Below are 20,502 nucleotides of genomic sequence, written 5' to 3'. Positions count from 1 at the left end.
TGGCTGCGTTTGCGGGGCGAACCGAGGTGCAGCATGAGGGCCGTGGGATGGGTGGTAGGACCAGGGGGTCAAATTCCACGAATACCGGCAGTGACGTGAAATATGGCCGATACGACCACAAGTGAAGCATGTAGGCCTGTTGTCTGGGGTACGCCATTCAGCCGGGTTGCGATACCAAGTTGGGGCATTCAGGTTGCGGGTGCGTATGACAGTGCTGGATGGAGTGTAGTCAGGCCAATTAACTGAGCAGACGTTGGTCAAGCCAATGTTGGCCAATTCTTGGTGCACGACGAACTGTATCAATGAGACGGTCGCCTGGCAATTGTCAGGGTCATGGGTTGTGGTCGTGACAGGAGATGCGGCTTCTATTTCACGTTGGATGACATGGAGGATGTCATCAGAGCGGTTGGGTGTTGGTGGACTGCGGAAGTCTTCGCAGGTCGTAGCATGTAGCAGCTGTGTTGGGAAGGCTGGGCAATGCGGCGACTTTTGGCTTCTTCAAACCGCCGGCATTCGGTAATGATGGCTTGCACAGTGGAAGAATTCTTGAAGACAAGGAGATGGAAGGCATCATCTGCTATGCCCTTAATGACATGTGCAACCTTATCAAGTTCAGACCCCCATCTTCGGATCCACTTTGCGGCACAGAGCGAGCACGTCCTGGATGTACATGAGATAGGATTCAGTGCACGTGTGGACACGCAAAGCAATCTCTTTTTGGGCGGCGTGCTGACGTCCAACAGGCTTGCCAAACAAATGTTTGAGTTTCTGTTTACAAATGTCCCAGCTGGTAAGTTCCTCCTCATATGTCTGAAACCAGACGCGTGCCCTGCCCACGAGGTAAAATATCAGATTCGCGAGCATGATGTTCCAGTCCCAGTGGTTGCTGGTGCTCACCCGTTCATATAGTTGAAGCCAGTCTTCAACATCAGTGTCGTCGATGCCAGAAAAGGTTCCTGGGTCACGGAGTTGTGCTAGAATGACGGTGGGCATGGGTGCCGACGGGCCCGAAGCATCCTCGCCTTGCGCTGGCATTGTAGAAGCAGCCAAGGAGCGGCCGCTGCGTAAATCCATCTTGATAATGATCCCGTAACCTCCACCAAAAGTGTTAAGGGGTTAAAGGGACACTAAAGTGAAAAATGATTTCTTCTACAACAGTAAATTACCGTTCTACAACACCAAAAACACCACTCTTACAACGATAAGACGTTTGGTAAGCCAGAAAAAGTGCACGAACGAAATACGGGTGGCGACACCTACTGAAGCTCCCGCACCTGGGGGCTATGACGTTTTGGATTTTGACGGCATCTTCTAGGGCCTACTAATTATATATGGCGGTACAGATTGACTACATTGTGTTCTAAAGGAACCAAGTATTGCACATGGCTAGTTTCGGGAACATTTATTCAGCCAACGCGGCCCAAATGCGAAAACAAACTTTGGAATCCCTGACGTCACGCTGACGTACCGACGCTAGGGTTTCGGCGCGAAATTCAAATACTAATACTTAGACCTTCATTTTCTCATCTAATAATCAAACTATTTTTTTGAAATGACTACCTGCAGGGTACTCAAATAATGCTTCATTAGTCTAAACTAATTTATTGTTTCGCTTTAGTGTCCCTTTAAAAACAGTCAGATGTGTATTTACAGAATATTTACAATAATTATAGCAGCTGACAGGATGGTAGGCAGCGCTCGAAGAACAGAACATCGCCTTGTTCTGACGATGATTAAAACATCTTCTTCGTCAGCGTGTCACAATATATATGCGCGGCAAACAGGAAAACACACAGAAAAAGGGGGGATTTGCAGAACCAGCACATCATAGATACCGTATTTACTCGAATCTAGGTCGACCCTTATTCTAAGGCGACCCCCTAAAGTCCGAAGCCAACAAAAAAAAATATATTACCTCGAATGTAGGCCGAACAAAAAAAGCGAGGACAGCGTTCACAAAATGCAAACAGCATTTATTGAATAAACGTGCAGAGCTCATTCAACGTCGTCGTCACTGCTACACTCATCGCTGTGTTCCTTGTCACTGTCACCTTCTAAGAGTGCACTATTTTCGGTACCGTCAAGCGCATTAGATTGCTGCACTTTAGGCGTGCACGATCAAAGTACCTGGGATGTCGTCCCACGCTGCAGCTACACAGCCCGCCAGCTGCGATAGCGATGCACGTTTGATGCGGCTCGTTGCCGTTAGCATGTGGCCTTCATCAGTCAACCAGTCCGTGTAATATTTCCGCAGACGATCCTTGAAAGGTTTGTTGATGCAGACATCAAGTGGCTGCAACTGGCCCGTCATGCCGCCCGGTCAGTGAGGTCCGTGTTCGCTTGGGCAAGCGCAGCCTTCACGTTGTCGGTCAAGTGCCCACGGTAAGAGTCGACGACAAGGAGCTAGTTCTTTGTCGAAAGGGCTCCTGGACGGCGTCGCCACACAATCTTAACCCACTCTTCCACCATATAACCCGTCATCCACCCATTCTCATTTACCCGCACAATGACATTTCTTGGGAAAGTTTCTCGAGCAGGCAGTGTCTTCCTTTTACATATCATATAAGGAGGGAGTTTATGTCCATCAGCTGTGCAGCACAGCAGCACAGTTGCGCGCTGCTTCTCGTAGCCCACAGAGTGCACCTTCACCTCCTTGGCACCCTTTTCAATCACGGCGTACGCCACTGGCTTATCAAAATACACAGCCATCTAGTCCGCGTTGCCAATTTGCCCAAGGTTGTAGCCTGCCGCTTCTCTCTTTCGCAGCACGTAGCACTGAAAAGCTATCAGCTTTTCTTCAAAATCGCTTGGCAGCTTCTGGTTAATTGAAGTGCGACGTCGGAGGCTGAAGCCAAAGCGCTTTATGGATTTCTGACCCTGGCTGGCTTTGAAATCCTTTGGCGTTAGGCCTCGCTCCCTCGAAAGTTCCCTAGCTTTCGCTTGGAGCACTTCTGTTGTCACTGGAAGGGCAGCTGCTCTCTGCATCCGAACAAAGTCGGTCAAAACTGTCTCCACTTCGTGGTGACGACCTTTCTTTGGTCCGCTAAATGCCAACCTCGTTGCGGCGCACGCAAAAAGCTGCTGTCGTTGTCCCCTCCAATGACGGACGTTTTTCTCGTTGACGCCGAAGTCCCGCCCGGCTTGAAGGTTCGACGATGCGGCTATCACAACTTTTTGCTTAAAAGCGGCACTGTTGTGGCATCTCCTGTTTGGTGCCATCGCAATAACGTCACGTCGCACACCGATACGACCAAAACGACACTGGTCAAAATGGTGACCTCGCTTGTGTACGGTTGGCTACTGGCACAGCTAGTAGCGGCTGTGATACTGACTTTTCTAGATGGCGCTAGCTATGCACCATATTTAGCAGTTTCAATGAAAAACTGGCGCGTCTTTTAACATCCTCAAATCTAAGCCGATCCTAGAGTTTGGAATATGATTATTTGAAAAAGGTTATTGGCCTAGATTCGAATAAATATGGTAAGTCAGATCACTTCACATGCCCACGATTGCCCTGCGCTCGGCCAAATAATTTCACTTTATCGTGACAGAGCAACGGAAGGGGCGCTTACGCAGCAGTCACCTAGATTGTGAATGTACTTGGCTTCTGTTATTTCTCGGGTTAACTGTGACCTATGCCTTGCCAAGGAGGGGGGTGCCCTTGCAATCCCGGCAATGAATGCCAGGATGCCCTTGCACCGTATTGTACTCGTTGTTTCGGTGCTTGCACAAGCAGTCATTGAGGCATCTGCCAGTTTGGCCAACATAAGTCTTGCCGCACTTCGTTTCTGCATTTCCAGCATCTTCTCAGTCGTCGTTGCCTCTGTCAAAAACGCAGCTACGGTCTTCAGGAGGTTGCAGATCAGCCCGGTGAAAAGTTCTTGTTTTATGCCGCGGATCCGGAAACTGAGTCTTTTCTCCTTAGACATTGCTGGGTCGATGTGTCGGAAGAAACAAGTCATCTCTTCTGTGAAGATGGTGATGGTCTCGTTGGGCAGTTGCCCTCGGGTTTCCAGCAGAGCTTGCGCTCACTCTTTACACATGACGCTTGTGAAGGTCGGTAGGAAGTCGTGGAGAAATAGGTCCCACATTGTTAAGGTGGTTCTCGATTCTCGAACGAAGTCCTGGCTACATTTTGCAATGAGCAGACATGGCACAGCTGCTGTTCCAGTTTTTAAATGTAGCACAAGAGCACCAACTTTTGGGTTAGTTGGTTACGCATAGCAGATCACTGTCAAGCACGCACAAATAGTGTGGTTCCAGCTATATCAGTCAGACTGGAAGGTGGGGAATTACTGCGATAGAAATCTTTCTGTGCTTGGTCATGACTGTGGAATAAAGAACAAGAAGCTGTGTAAACCCTTGTTCAACATGTTTAAGATAGTAGCCAAAAATAAGAACCAGGATGTTAGGAAGGTAATTGAAGAAGATTGCATTAGAAAGGCGGGTGTGTCGTGTGTCAGCGCACCTTTTGTTTTTCTGTCGTCCAAAAAACTAAGTTTCTGAGCACGGCCACGTGATGTCGGCATTTCGGTCTTGTGACGTCATGATGGAAAGTGCTCATATGGTGCAATATTGTAAATACACAATCAGTTGGAAGTAAGCGCTTGTGTTGTCTACTCCTCACTTTGTCTTTGTTTGTACGTGCTTGACCATGATCTGTTAAATGTAGTGACCCTTTCATATGTTTCCAGCAAGTTTTCTGGGTCTTCAAATGATGACCCATGGAAGGTCGATAGCTGCCTGGGCTGTTGCAGCATGACGGCCGACGCTGGGGCTGCCATTGTGGTTGTTGATGAGGCCATTATCTCTGTGGTCATCTTAGGTAAAAGTCTGTTCTCTGGGGGCCAGTTTTGTAGCCTGCGGCTGATGGTCCGGGGCGACGCTGCTGTTGTCTTCAGTGTGTAGGGTTTACAGGGCCGTCTGATACTTGAGCGCAAAAGCACCAGCACCATATGTCACGTTGTAGTGATGAAGAAAACAGTTGCAGAACTGTGACTGATAAAACTTGCTTTTATTGGGTGAACCTGTGCCCGCAAAAGGAAGTTACACTCAAAGCACAACAATAGTGGCGAACACAGTCGGCGATCGTAGAAAATATGATCTGTGGGGCAAACGTGCCGGCTTTTATGCATGAATCATTGAAGGCTCCAGAATAATCACTGGTGCCCACGTTTCTTCCAGTGCTACGTAATTTGCGTCGTGCGTACAATCAGATTGCACAATGTGCAGTGGCAACAGACAATGGATAGAACCATCGATAACATTCGAGAAACTTCTATAGATGCAGGCATATCCTGCATTGAGCGATAACATTTAACCTTTGTTAGATGGCGAAAAAGTGGTCACTCAAGAAAGATAAACAAGCACACATGTCAGTATGTTGTCGCTCGGCCACTTGTCCCACTAAGATTCAGTATACGCCAAACTAACTGCATCACAACGCCAGGTGCTGCGAGCATGCCTCAAAGGTATCCCAAAACGTAACGAAATTAATTACAATAATGTTGGGAGTCAGAGAAAGCATCACGAATTAGTCCCAGTAAGATTCAGTACATGCGAATCTGCAGCACACGGCCGAGCTGCTTTTTGCTAACTGTGTCACAAAGCCAGTTGCGAGGAGAGTGCCCAGAAACTGCTGAAATAAGTTACCATAATATTGGGGCCCATAGAAAGTGTTGCGATCATCTAGTAATAGTCATTAACTCAAATTAACTGCACCATAACGGCCGAGCTGTTTTTTGCTAACTGTGTAACAAGTCTCGGTTCTGTGCCATAAGCCTAAAATTGCTTCAAATGTATTGCAGACTGTCTAACAAAATTTTTCACTTTGCCGTAGTTCAGTAGTGCAGTGGTGCTGTGTCGAAGTGCAGAAGAAGCACAAGAATACACCGGGTGGCCAACAAACCATGTTAAATAAAAAAAATAGAAGTGAGGCATTGGACAGGCGAACTTCACATGTGCAACCAGCCTCGTTTGCGTCGATGGCATGTCTGGCGCATGACGCATGCATCTGGCACATCTGGCATGTTAGCTTGTTGCTAAGTAACGCAAGAAAAATAAGTCTCAAAGTGTAAGTTCATTTATACTCAAAGCTTTTTAGTTTTAGCGGGGAATGTTAAAAAAGATAATGCAACGTCTGTTAACGTCATTTCATATTCTTTTTTTCTGATGCTTGGAGCAGCTAATGGACAGCATTAATACTAATGTGATGTATTTCCTGTTGCCAGTTTCATTGAGTGTCCCCTCATGTTGAATTTCTTTCGCTATTGTACTGCATTGGAGCCACCCGCTTAGATGCCGGCACGAATATACTCGCTGGCCTTTTCGCCAACTGTCGTTCACTGCCATGTGCCACGTCGGAGCCACCTCGCTTGCCCGGTTCGTTTGCGGGCTTCTCTCGGCCCCGAGCACAGGCTAGTGTCACATATTTCCAGAGCCACCCTGCATAGTGTTGGCACAAACTCGCTCACTGTTGACCTGAGCGCAGTTCAGTACCCAAGTTCATTGCCGTGTTAGAGGCACCCCACTTAGATGCTGGCATGATTACGCTCAGTGGCCTACCTTTGTCTCGAATGCCTTTCTTAGATGTGCGCGCTGTGGTGCAGCCTTCCCGTTCTGCCATAGGCGTGAGCTCGCTCACTAGCCTGTCCTTGTTCCGAGCACAGGTCGATGTCCAGTGCACTGCAGCTGAGCCTCCCTGCCTCGCTGTTGGTGTGAAACCGCTTGATGGCCTCTCCTTGTCCCGAGCAGAGCTGGCAGACTAGGTCAAGCATGAGCCACCCCGCTCAGCCGACAATGTCGCTGCGCTTTCCGCCTACCGCTTGCCTCATGCACAGCTGAGCAACATTTTTTACTTGCATGAGCCACCCTGCTCTGCTATCGATTTGTTCCTTGGTCGTGTGAAGGCTCATGCGCCTGTCGGAGAGGCAACCTAGCTCTGCCATTTACTGACCCCATGGGGTCAGGCGCTCATTGAGTGGACCTACTGCCGCTTACTGTCCTTCTGTTTTCTCTCTGGAAGTTTGCTTAGGTGAAGGAGTGCCATTTGTCGTGGAGATGTTTAATCCTCCTTAAGTGCTTGTGCGAGCCATTGTGCTGCCTCGCGCACTGGGTGTTGACACTGCAGTGGGACAACTCTGTTGTGTGCTTCCAGTAAGGGAGCTTAAATGTGGGGGTGGACACCTTGTCGGGCGCACCCATTTCAGCATCTAACCCTTTGGTCCGCCACTCCCATGAGCATGTGCACCAAGTAAAGATTGGAGCTTTTGTCTCCCATGACTTGAAAGGCGCAAACCCCATGCACTCAGTAGAGACCGGAGCCTGCGTTTCCAATGGCTCGAACGACGCGACCCTCAACAGCAAAGCGATCCCCGGATTGCCAGTCTCAGGCAAGGACCGTTACCTGGTGGACCCCGACCTCTGGTGCCGTCTTCAGCAGGCAAGATCTGCTAAAGGCACAGCAGAGCAATCCACTTTGTCAAAAAAATTATTGACGGACTCAATGAGCCGAGCTCCAAAGAGGAGCGAGGCAGCAGAGCCGTCAGGTGCACATGGACAGCTCGCATTGCTGTTGCGTTGGCATAGAGTGCGTTGCAGCTGGATCGAGGGCACGTTGGATTTGTATCTACTTGAGCAGAGCCATCCATTTTGTCGACAAATCGTTGATGAGCTAAAGGAGCAGAGCTCCCAAGAGAAGAGGCGCAGCAAAGCCGCCAGGTGCGCACAGACAGCTGGTATTGCTGTTGGCGCAGAGTGTGACGGAACTGGTATTGTTGTGGGCCCATTGGATACGTATCTGCTTGACGTTGATGGAGTTCCGCAGCGCTATATCCCATCAAGGAGGCTCCCTAGGAGTCTTTCAAGGTAGTGATACCCCTCAGTCTAAGAAAAGCCACACTGAGCTATTTCCATGCCTCACGGTTGGCTCGACATGCCAGTGGCCTTAAAAGTTATGCTGCTCCGCTATATGGCCAGGCATGAAGTGTGATGCTCTTCACTGCGCTTGCTTGTGCCACATGTGCCAATGTGTGAAGCCTCATGCAGGTAAACCCCTCGGGCTCATCCAGCCAATCGACATCCAGCTACTCTGGCAAATCACGGTCTGTAACATTATAGGATCCTTTCCTGGAAGCCGGCAAGGCTACATTTTTCTCCTTGCTGTCACGGATCACTTCACGAAATGGGTTTAACTTTTTCCCCTTCGGGAGTTAACGGCATGCACAATCTGTGACAAGTTGACTGAGGTTTTTAACCGCTTCAGTTTTCCAGTGGAGCGGATATCGGAAAATGCATCCGAATTCGCAGCCAAGGTGTTCATGAATGTGTGTGCCGATTTTGGCATTAACCACCGCAAGGTAACCATGTATCATCCACAGGCTAACACAACAGAGCTTCAAGCCCTTGCTCGCGGTCTTTGCCTGGCGACACAGCGATCAAGATGTCTGTTTTAACGAGATAGGCTTCCCCTTGCGGTCCATGGTGAATCATCTGACGCTCGATTTCTTCAACATCGAGAGAAAGCTGCTAAACCCCATGGACTGCGTTCTAAAGACCAGCAGCAGGGTGCATGCCATGAAAGCCAGCCCTTCCGGCTATACAGCGGGACTGCGCTCAAGTTTGAACGTGGCCCTAGACTTGGCCCGTTACAACCTGGCAAAAGCGGAGCTAGATAGAAGGCCCAATCACATCAGGATGTGCATTACGTTGTTGGTGATTTCTTCCTCAGAAACAACCATGTCTTCAGCAATGCTGGCAAGGGCATCTCTGCCTCTCTGTCAGCCAAATAGTTGGGCCCATACCAAGTGAAGACTAAAATGTCCCCTTTGGTACACAAGCTGGCTGACACCCATGGGAGACCAGTTGGCAATCCAGTTCATGTCTAGTACTTCATTGCCAGGAGCAGCGACTGGGGTGGGGGGAGGCAGCCAATGAACTGCAGGCAAACCGTGACACGGCTGGCCCCAGTCCATACCACTGGTACAACCTGTGGAAATGCACCTAGGCAGCCTCAATAGTAGTCGCATATTCCACTTCCAACTCATCATCTGGTATGTGATCCTCGATCTCGTCATCAACTTTTGAGAGCATGTCGTTGCTTGAAGGAAGACGGTCACGCATACCTTTAAGCTTGGGGAGGTGAACATCGAGCGCATTCAAAAGAGACCTGGCTTGCTGAATGATATTTGTGTTTTGCGCTCGTCAGGCTGCTCATTTGGTCTTCAGCTGGTCCATTAGACAAAATTGCGCGCTATCTCGCAGCTGACTTACACGGAAGTCAATCTTCACATCTGCGTTTATTGTTCCTCATCCCTTATGACAGAGTAGAGAGAGCCCCTCAACTTATGTAAAGAGAACAAGACATGTCCGCATGAGGTTTTTGGCACCAGAACAATATTAAAAACACAAGAGACTGACTCCAACACCGAGGGCCCGCTCAAACCTCATCCTCCTTCTCTTCCCCACAATCGCCCATTCTTTGAACATTTCTTTTTCTACACTGAGCTTATTAAGCCTTGTCAAAATGTTATGAGCAGGGTATACGGTGCTTGTACTGGAAGTGGGGCTATAGGTGTATTCCAAATTTGTCCAAACGTTTCGCTTCTGAATTAAATCAGGATTACAGTGTCTTTCGGTCTTGGTTTTTATGTGCAAATCACTTTGAAGTAGTGGCTTGTCATGTTTCTGTCTCAGTAACATCCTCAATGCGGTCGCTATCTCATTGTTTTTCTGCCTAATCACTCACGGGAGGGATCAGTTGCAGTAGATTTGTTCATGCCATGCACAATTAAGGCTTGGGACGTAGATATTCTGTGCTTTGTAACAGCTTGTAGCAAAGACGCATAATTGCTAGTAACTTGTTTATACCCTGTGGACCATCATGATGCGTTCAGCTTCGAACATTCATGTGTTGTTGGTGTTGTCACACACGCTTCAGCGCATTGATTCTGTTTGCTTATTTTTTATATGTGGGCACGCGTCTGAGTGTGTGTTGGGGTGTGTGTATGTGTATAGATAATGTGCGAGGAACTTGCTATGCCTGGCAATGGTGCTACTCCTTTGTCACTGTGTAACAAGCGGTACTCGTTCTTGCCGATGTTACGGGCTTGAAGTCCTTTTTCCAGAGGTTAGGAATGCAATGTTGGCAGATAATTGAATTTTTTTATCCTTGAGGAAAGCTCTGCATCGCGAAGATCCGGCAACACAGGTAGTCCTTGTGTAGCAGCGGTTCGTGAACTTGGCCACACAGATTTGTTCCATTCTTTTATATGCCAGTCACTATTCTTGCAGCCAACTACTGCACAGGTCTTCCCTATTCCATTCCACATTTTGCAGCGTGAAAGGAGTGGAGTGCAATCACCCTGTTGCATTTCTGACAGCCGATCGCACAGTAGTAGTGCAGAAGCAGTAATGGCTTCACATTTCTATGCTTCTGCAAGCTTTCGCCTAAGGCAATATGCGGTGTGCCACCGGTAGCGCCATCTCATTCCTCTGGAGCAAACTGCTCCATGAGAAGAGTCTATGAGGAGCAGGCTCTGTGCAAGATTTGAAAGATGAGCCACAATGAGCTTGTGAAAATGGCCACTTTTGATACTGAAACTGCAAAAAATGCTGCCATTGCCACTTGATGAAGTGACGTATGACCTAGGCTCCTCTGCATCAGCTTCGAGACAGGGCAACACCCGCAGCATGCTGAAAAATCTTGGAGGCAGTGTGCTAGAACTTACGCCATAGCGACAACCACTAAGTGCACACATCATCTGCTTATGTGCTGTTTAAGGATTCCGAACAAGAAAGCTATGCATACTTGGATTTTGAGTGTGATCTGTTGTCTTATTGCAATAGCAATACTCCAGGCACATTTCCGGCAGCGGCGGCAGTGCCATGATGATCTGTGTAAAGTCCAAGTGGGATAACAGGCACCTCCCTTGATCTTGCACACATATAATTTCATTCCATTCCATTCTTGAATGTTGCATGCGACCTGCTTTTTTGTTTCCCTACCTTTGTTTTTCTTTTTTTGTGTTCTGTATTGTCCACTGCTGCCCAAAGCCTGGCAGTGAGGCAGGAAGCACATTTAAAACAAATTCAAATAAATATACAATTACCAGCCTTGCAGCATAGTCAGGATTACTTCAGTGATCATACACTGTTCTATAGCATTTTTAACCCAAGTGAAATTTTGATGCAGTTGGTCTTTAAGAAGAATAGGATTATCACATACGTATTAACCTTAATCATTAACATTTTCGCAGTTCTAGATAAAGCAAAAGGAAATTCATTTTACAATTTAATTTTTTTCTATTCAGCTGGTTGACAAAAAAAATTTAGCCCCTCTCTTGTAATGTAGCCAACATTGCCTTCTTCCCCATGCATTGTGAAACTAAATGAGACTATGTTTCATGGCATGGGGTCAACGTGTGCTGTCTACACTGGGTAGGTCCAGGCTTTGTACTCATATTTCACTTGCCACACACGTCTTGCCTTATGGCTGGTCAAAATCAAGTGCTTGGAACACATCCACTTGGTCCATTCAGAGCATTCAGAAGTGCTCTCGTTTTGAGTTGGGAGTGTGGCAGAAATTCGAGACAATTCTTATTATGTATCTCCTCCAATTTCCTTGGGAGCAGTTCAACGTTCAGGCACACATTCTCTGGCTCCATTGTCAAGAGAATACTGCCTTGCTCCAAACCAATTCAGAGTGTGGCAAGAGCCAGTCGAATGTATCATTATTTGGTACTGGAGGCAGTACCAGGTGGTACTGCCGCCATACCACCTTGCCATGGGGCACTTAAACCATGAATGTGTTTTACACACCACCAAATTCTGTGAGGCTCTATCTCATGTGCAGCATTTGTCGAATCAAATTTATCACTGAAAGCATTATATAAAAGGCTCAACAGGATCCAGTATTGTTGAATAAAAGTTTCTAGAAGGACCTTGAGAACTTTGAATATTGGAGTGCCATTCTCAAGGCTTTGAATACATACTGTTGCATGCCCAGTGATGGCATTTTTAGAATCATGGAGGCCAATCTCAAGAGCCATGCTTTTGTGCACTGCAAGTGCCAGAAGGAATCGTAGGAGCCGTAACATGTCTTTGCCACCGTAAATTTTACACCACCTATATGCTTCAGTTTAATCGAGTGCGCAAGAAATGCTAAATTACATTTTTGCCTTGGCTGTCACACTAACCAAAAGCCAAGAGAATCCTATCTGGGCAGCAGCTTTGCATTGGTAGCCACCTTATTTTGTAGTGGCTTGTGGTGGTTGATTCGTTAAGCCTTTGTGTGTGCATGTTTAAAAAGGTTTACTTATTGTTGAAAACTGCCATTTTCAACCTGTCAAATTTAATGTTGTTTTAGTCCTTTAATATGCTTTGTCTTGGAAATCTGTTCAGCCCTTCATTTTTTTCCACACAAGCCTTGAAAACATAATTTTCAGAATTGTAGTCGGAGTTGTAGTGGCACTGCATGAGGAGAAGGAACCCTTATAATTGTGTGGTTGCAGGCCTGACCCGCTCCGGCTCAGAGGAGAGTGCACGCACCGAGTTGCTCCGCGGTGTGGAGCCCCTGGCCGGCTACACAGCTCCGCGGGCAACCGAAGATGCTTGGCGGCGACCCTTCTCGTCTCCGCCCAGAGGACTCTTTGATGATGTCTGAGGCTGGAAAGGCATCATACATGTCCACCAGGTCAAAAACATTTTCTTTTGCTTTTTTTTAGTTTTATCTGACGGGTTCCTTTAGAGATTGCATACCAAAACTACTGCAATTCAGCTAGCTAGAAGGTTGCACACACAATGAGTGGGGGCAGAAAGTTCCATCCCTCATTTGATTGAACACAACCCCTGTGTACTGCTACAGCATGACAGGAGAGCATTGCATATTCTGCTTGCTTGCAAAAATCTGTCATTCTGTTCAGATGCTTTGTTCTCATTATAATAACAATATCCAAAATCAAGAATGGGGCTGACAGATAGAATAGCACACTGTAATACAACAGTTATAAACAGGGATAAGGTGCCTTAAAAAGGCTGGCCAACGTTTCAATAGGAGGACCTACGCCTTTGACGAAGATAGGTCCTCCTATCGAAACGTTGGCCAGCCTTTCTGAGGCACCTTATCCCTGTTTATAACCTTTATACTATAATAACGATAGTCACTTGTGCCAGCAGAAAGAACCTAGGCACAGCGTCATTGGCTATACAGACAGCATAGCTCAAGGATGCAAGATGTAAACTATGGCTATAACAGGATCTGCCATTGACTGAAGCTTAAGATTACAAAACTTCTCGCATAACATTTTTCTAACATGAATTGGTTGTAATGTGTCCACTGGGACATAGTTGTCTTGCAAGCTCTTCATTGACAAGAAGCCATTGAGCTTGGCCCGTGATCATCTTGTAATGCTTCATCATTCCTTGCACATCTCAACTGCGTCAAATAAGTTCCAGCGTGAGCACCTCCTTCGTGTCATGAACGCCAGAGCAGCGCATGACTTGGCTGATCCTGACTGAGGAGCATAGATGCAGTGCTGTGATACATATTATTTGTTGCTAATGAACATTGGCTGTTCTCTTTATGCACTGTCAATTAACTCAACTTTTTTTGTGAAAATTTGAATGACTGTAGTAGCAATTTTGCTGTTGTGGTCTTACACCCAGCGTGTTTGTGTGAATGGGACATGGCAGTGGATATATAATTATACCACATGTGTTGATCCTCCCATGCTGTCCTTACCGGTTGAAGATCCGAGCATTTGGGAGGTTCTTTGTCTTGTCGAGAGCCTTCTCAATAGCTCTTTCAAAGAATTATGGTAGCTGTGGAATCTCCGTAGATAACACATTTACATACCACTGCTCCGTGACTACATGTTGCCTCCATGACTGCTGGTATCTTTATAAAATCAAATGCTGTGCGCATTTATAATTAATGCGCACAGCATAATCTATGAATGCCATATTGAAGCACTGCTTATGTTCCACTGATTTATTATTATTAGTCCTTTGGATTCTAAAGTGACCCTGTTCAGTCAATCAGGAGTCACTAGGTGAATGCCATTACAGTGCGCATCAGGGTCGAAAGGATTGACTCGGCTTTCGGCTCACCACTTCTATTGCAGCCAAGCTGTGCTCACTGGCTTGAAATGTTTTTTTGGGGGGCAATTCATGGGGTGTGTTCCAATTCTGGCCAGCATCGGCAACAGTCTACATAGACAGGTAAGGAGACAGCCGAGACAATTTTGAGGCAGTGTATGGAATGTGTTTCTAGCCGTCTGAAAGATGTACGAAAGACGCTTCTGCGACATGACACCACTTCATGGCGTCAAAAAAAAAAGTTGAGAAAAGCACACATTATTTCTGTATTTAAAGTCTTTGCACCTGCAAACCTATGAAAAACATGATGTAGCTTACATTAAGGGCGTAGGATAGCGTGCCCACATTTTCTTGCGTGCAGACAACCTTCCTGTCAGCTTTCAAAGCGCCCTGCTCAGCCGCCATCTTGTTTTGACAGGAAAGTAGCCTGCAGTGTTTTTGACTTCGATACTGTCTTCGCGAAGCTGTCTACTTCGAAGTCTTCATGAGAACTCCAACGAGGCTTAAAATGGCCACTTTCCACTTAGCCGTGTACTTTGCTGTCTACAGCAAGTATTGGAACACAGCCATAGAGCAAAAAGCACCTCTAATAAGAAAAGCAACTGTAATGGCAAACTTGTGTCAATAATCAGATGGTATAGCTTGAGTTGTTGCTTGTCAGTAATTGACATATCCGTAGGTCTTGTAAAGCAGAAAATGCCTGCAAGCGGGAGTCAAAAACAAATTTATTGCCGCTTGCCACATGTAAAAGATATGTAAAACCACATAAAATAGGACAGCAGCATTGCTCCAGCATATGCTTGTTTTTCTTCTTTGTGCCCTGGGTCGCCTAAGAACGCATTATGCAACCGCTAGCTCGAATGACGGTCTCTATTCTCCAAGGCAGAGACCTGTATAGATTCATGATGAGGCAGTGTCATGCTAAAGGCAATTCCACTCTTCCATTGCTTGACACACTTGGTCGATGGTGGCCTAGTGCAGAGACAACTTGGAAAGGTTCACTTTCATAGGGCCCCAAACATGCTTTATAATGTTCATATCAGCACCCTTCGCACACCATTGAAGCTACATTACCCCGCACTCGTCCAAAGGGCGTGCCACGTCCTTCGCAGTGTGAACAGGAGGCAAATCCTGTTTGAAAAAATAATGCCCTCTGGATGCGGTCCACTCAACACATAAGGAATCATCTGGTGCTCGAGCAATGTGCAATAGGCAGCACAGTCAAACCTCACATCTATTCTTGCCAGTAGACCTAGGCCATCATGTGAAATCCCCCCCACGTTCCCACACATGCATCCACTGGCAGCCACCTCCTGGATGTTCTGTGTGTGCGTTCTGTCTGCCTTCTCTGTCTGCGTGTGTGCGTTCTGTCTGCAATCTCACCATCATCGCCAGTATTGTGTGCTTGTGCATTGCACTTGGAGAAGAAGGCAGCGTGGCACTTGAGTTAGCGAACAAAGAAGGGAATGGTGTTTATTACATGAAGTATGACTGCATACTATAGGTGTTTCCCAGCTAAGAGAGTAGGAGGCTAGGTCTTGCAGCTCTTTATATAGCGCTCGACACGTGGCATAGTGAGTGGCCACAGTTTCTCAATGAAGCTTTCAGAATACTCTTGGAACAGCTAAACATGACACATTTCCACCCTTTTTGTGGAGAGAACAACACAGTCATTGCACTTAGTCCCACTGGTACCTCTGTGGAAGCTGGTGCATTGCGAATATCATCGCACTTCTTGACACCTGCAAGGCATTGCTGGCTCTGCTGGTGCAGCCAATGCCTGCACTGAGTCCTCTTCTCTCTTCCCCACTGTTGAGGCATCTCTTGACAGCTAGAGGTGTGAAGGGCAGCAGATTCATCTGGATGGTAGGCGACCTTGATGTCTGATTCACAAGGAAGCAGCTGATTGCGGTGCCTTTGCCATCTGAAAGATCCTCATGATATAGTGACATTCACATTGTAGGAAACAGGTCCAGTCCTCACTATGACACCCTGGACCCAATGTGGCGAGCCTTGATAATTGTGAACGAGAGCAGTCACCAACAGCAAACGTACGTGCATGACTCAGTCATTGGGCAATCTGCTTAAACCCTCCCCTCCGCCGTAGGCTTGACCGCATCCAGGCATGTCCGGAGGTTTCTTACAAAAAGCAGTGCTGCCAGTGTTTCCTTCCTTGCTGCGCGAGGCGTATTTCGGTATTGCAACAAGAAGCTTTGTAACGTGGTCTCCAGGCGCTCGCTTGGTTGTCTTTTTCGTAGAGCTGACTTCAATGACTGCTCAAAACGTTCTGCTAGGTCGTTCATGCTGGGGTGGTATGGAGCACAGGTCGCGACTCTTGTTCCAAGATGCTTGAGGAAAGCTTGAAATTCGCCGTTAACGAATTGTGGGCCGTTGTCCATTACGACCGCCGTTCCAGGTACACCGAAATGAGCAAACAATTCTCTCAAGCACTGAATAGTTTTCTCTGCCGAGGTTCATTCATAATGAAGACTTCAGGCCATTTTCAATGAGCGTCAACTGCTAGCTAAAACATCTTGTTGCGCATGCGACTAGCAAAATCCAAGTGAAGGTAGTGTCGGCCACGACCACGTGTGCAGCGGTGTAGTGCCCGGTGCCGAACATTGCTCCTGACCAGCTTGACAACTTTTGATGTGCTTTTCAAAGTCAGCATCGATTGTTGGCCACCACACATAACTCCGTGCAAGTTCTTTGCTTCTGACAATTTCTGGGTGCCCCTTGCATAATTCTTCCATTAAGAGACCAACAAACACTGGCACCAAAGACAACATAGGGGAAATCACTCGTGCTAAATAAATGAAATAAAGAAACGATAAATTAATGGAAATTAAAGTGGATGAAAAAACAACTTGCCACAGGTGGGAACCGAACCCACAACCTTCGCATTTCGTGCGCTATGCTCTACCAATTGAGCTACCACGGCGCTGTTTCCCCATCCACTTTCTTGGGTATTTATGTGTCCTAGTAGAACCCTGGGAGTGTTAGCCAGCGCCACCACTCACATACCTTGGCGGCGGACGTGGAACGTCCTTTTGCTGCAGGCGTCACGAGAACGTGATCTTTTTGGGTGAAGGCAACTGGTCAATAAACCCACACATGCTACCTGAAGGCATCAATGTTGCCTAACCGAGAAATAAACGAGAAATTTCATTTATTAACCCTTTCGCTGTCGGACGTTCCTGGCCATGACGCACCCCCAGTGTCGGCTTGGTTTCAGGGAACGAGCATAACAGGGAATGAACATAGCAATTTATTTTTGATTATGATTGGTATACAAATAACATAGTCAATGCAATATGCACATTTCAGTGTTCTGCAGCTGTTGTTAGTAAACATCATCATCATCATCAGCCTGACTATAAAATCTTTTCAACATCCGAATCTGACGATGCGGAACCCTCTTCGTCTCAAGCGACTTTGTCCGAGTCCGAATCCGAGCTCGGCTCGTATTCTGAATCGGAATTCAGCCACCGCTCCCATGAGCAGACGAAGGTCCCGCGCGCCGAGCCATCCGAAAGTAACCGTGCACAGGGAGGATGCGCTTTCAGTCGCCCGCGCAACGGAGAGAAATGGGACGTTGCGTGATCAAGAAGACAGAGGGAGATGGAAAAAGGCTAAACAAAGTTCGAAGGGCTTTACGTTTACTGCTGCAAGTCGGAAGCGAGGGTGCGGCGAGAGAGCGAAAGCAGCAATCGAGTCACCCTTTTTGGAGAGGCAACGGCACGTGCGCCTGAACTTGACGCGCCGTAGCAGGCACACCAACAGAAGAAAAATAAAAACCTTCAAACCAGCGGAGATTACAGAACAACCCTTGAACCCATAACCACATGCGCGCGACGCATGATCCAGCGAACGTGGAGCCACCGCGCCACTCAGCAAAGAGAAAGTGGGGAGTGGCAGTCGCACCGTACTCTTCAATACATGGGTTAACACAGGTTGGAGCGAATATACGAACTTGTAGCAAGAGTCAACAGATGGCGTGGCCAATCCAGGAGCGCCTGCTTTTGCGCTCAGGCGCGAAATTTTGAACGCACGATAGAGAACGTACCGGTACGTCAGTGACACCGTGGGGGGGAAGCGCGATGACGTACTGGTACGTCAGTGACAGCGAAAGGGTTAAGCACGAGTAATTTCCCCTATGTTGTCCTTGGTGCCAGTGTTGGCTTCTTATGATATGACTAATAAAAATCGGGACCCTCGGTTAACCCCCTATCTTCTCGTTTATTACATAATGAGGGTCTCCAATCCGGCAACATTGATGCCTTCAGGTAGCATGTGTGGGTTTATTGACCAGTTGCCTTCACCCAAAAAGATCGCATTCTCGTGACGCCTGCGGCAAAAGGACGTTCCACGTCCGCCGCCAAGGTATGTGAGTGGTGGCGCTGGCTAACACTCCTGGGGTTCTACTAGGACACATAAATACCCAAGAAAGTGGATGGGGAAACAGCGCCACGGTAGCTCAATTGGTAGAGCATCGCGCGCGAAATGCGAAGGTTGTGGGTTCGGTTCCCACCTGCGGCAAGTTGTTTTTTCATCCACTTTAATTTCCATTCATTTATCGTTTCTTTATTTCATTTATTAAGCACGAGTAATTTCCCCTATGTTGTCCTTGGTGCCAGGGTTTGTTGGCTTCTTATGATATGAATAATAGAAATCAGGACCCTCGGTTAACCCCCTCTCTTCTTGTTTCTTCCATTAAGAGTGCTTGTTGCCATTGAGGAACTGCAACGTGCATGCCATACAATAAGCGGCCTTGGTGGATCGTTAGTTCCGCCTTTCTGTCCAGAAAGGGTTTCCATTGCCCATCCAGTACGGCCAACTGTTTCGAGTCCACTCCAAGACTTGGCCGAGTGTTGCATCCTTGTGTGTAGCACATGCAGTGTCAGCACTTGTGACTGGCAGGGATTCAAGATGTAGGGTGTAGAATTGCTCACTGTTTTCTACCGACTGTTATTGCTGCATTTTAATCGGCAATCTTGAAAGACAGTCTGCCTCAGCATCATCACTTCCATTAAAAGCGGCTTTTTGTCCACTGTCACTTTGAATGTAATTGGGTTGTGGCCATGACTCTTCATGGCATTCGTGTCAAGAAGGCTGTTGCCGTCCACCTTTACAAGTATTTTCATTTTCTTCCAGGATTTTTTTTTGTTCTGTGCACTGCTGCAGCAAGCTCGCTGAATGTGCCCTTTCTATGGCACTTGAGTTACATATGTCCTATGTGCAGGCAGCTTCTGCTCACATGGCTTGGGGAGCCACAGTGAAAACATCTAGCAGTCGATGCGCTCTTGGCTGCGTGGCGTTTGTAGGTATCCGACACCCTCGGCTGGCATCGAGGCTCCTCTGTCTACGTGGATCTTGTATACAACTGACACCGCTCCTTCAGGTGCACATGGGGTGGCAGTGCTCTTGGTTGCGGCTTCCATGGCGAGGGCTTTCTCGGTGATGCATTGGATCATCAGCCACTTTCCTTCTATAAACAGGACACGCTGTATATTTTCACACTTAAGGCAGCACACAGAACGATCACACAGTGTGGGGTCAAGAAAAGTTTCGAAATTGCATGTTTGAGCCAAGTTCTGCAGTTCAGCAACAAATTCAGCAATGGTCTCACTGTCTGATTGCGACCGCTTGTAGAATTTCACCCATTCTGCGATGACGAAGGTCTGTGGCACCGGGTGTTCTCTTGGCAAGCCCTTCAGTGAGTCGAATGTCCTGGTGTATGGCAGCTCCGGCGCTGACGGTGACTTCAGGAGAGCATATATATGTCTTGGGACCGATAAGGCTCAGAAAAGTATACACCTTATCATCCTTGGTGACTTGGTTTGCTTGCAAGTAGGAGGTGAGTCTTTCTTCGTACAATGGCCAGTTGTTGGTCGACTTGTCGTACTGTTCTAGGTGTCCCTGACGGCTCATGCTCATTCTTGCCAGGGCGGCGTTCGCTGTGCTACTTGAGGTCTTCTGTTCTGGCTCATTCATTCCCCGATGCTGCTTTGCTGAATTCCGTGCTTCGTCAATCTCACCATCATCGCCAGTATTGTGTGCTCATGCATTGCACTTGGAGAAGAAGGCAGCGTGGCACTTGAGTTAGCGAACAAAGAATGGAATGGTGTTTATTACAGAGAGTATGACTACATACTGTAGGTGTTTCCCGTCTAAGACAGTGGGAAGCTAGGTCTTGCAGGTCTGTATACCACTCTACAGGTGGCGTAGTGAGCAGCCACGGTTGCTTGATGTGGCTTTCAGAATGCTGTTAAGAGCAGCTAAAATGACAGCGGGAGTGCCAAGAGTTAGCGGAAGAGTGCACCCTTTCACCCTCTGTTTTAGACAGCGCCATCTGCGTATCGCTCTAACTCGGTTTCAAGGCTATTTGCCACACATTTGCATGTTCCC

General features: G+C 47.4%; 1 protein-coding gene across 3 annotated transcripts in view; it reads left to right on the top strand.

Annotated features, from left to right (window-relative positions):
• LOC126529762 (G-protein coupled receptor-associated protein LMBRD2B) overlaps positions 1-20,502 on the top strand; it is a 342,033-nt gene that overhangs the window by 296,043 nt on the left and 25,488 nt on the right. For all 3 annotated transcript variants that reach the window (XM_050177266.2, XM_072284303.1, XM_050177265.3), the window contains exon 14: positions 12,510-12,691. In XM_050177266.2, the coding sequence (XP_050033223.1) occupies positions 12,510-12,661 (152 nt within the window). In that variant the 3' untranslated portion in view covers positions 12,662-12,691. The remainder of the gene's footprint in view (positions 1-12,509; positions 12,692-20,502) is intronic.

Source organism: Dermacentor andersoni, chromosome 9 (assembly GCF_023375885.2).
Source record: "Dermacentor andersoni chromosome 9, qqDerAnde1_hic_scaffold, whole genome shotgun sequence".
Classification (NCBI taxonomy): domain Eukaryota; kingdom Metazoa; phylum Arthropoda; class Arachnida; order Ixodida; family Ixodidae; genus Dermacentor; species Dermacentor andersoni.
This window is presented reverse-complemented; position numbering and strand designations above follow the sequence as displayed.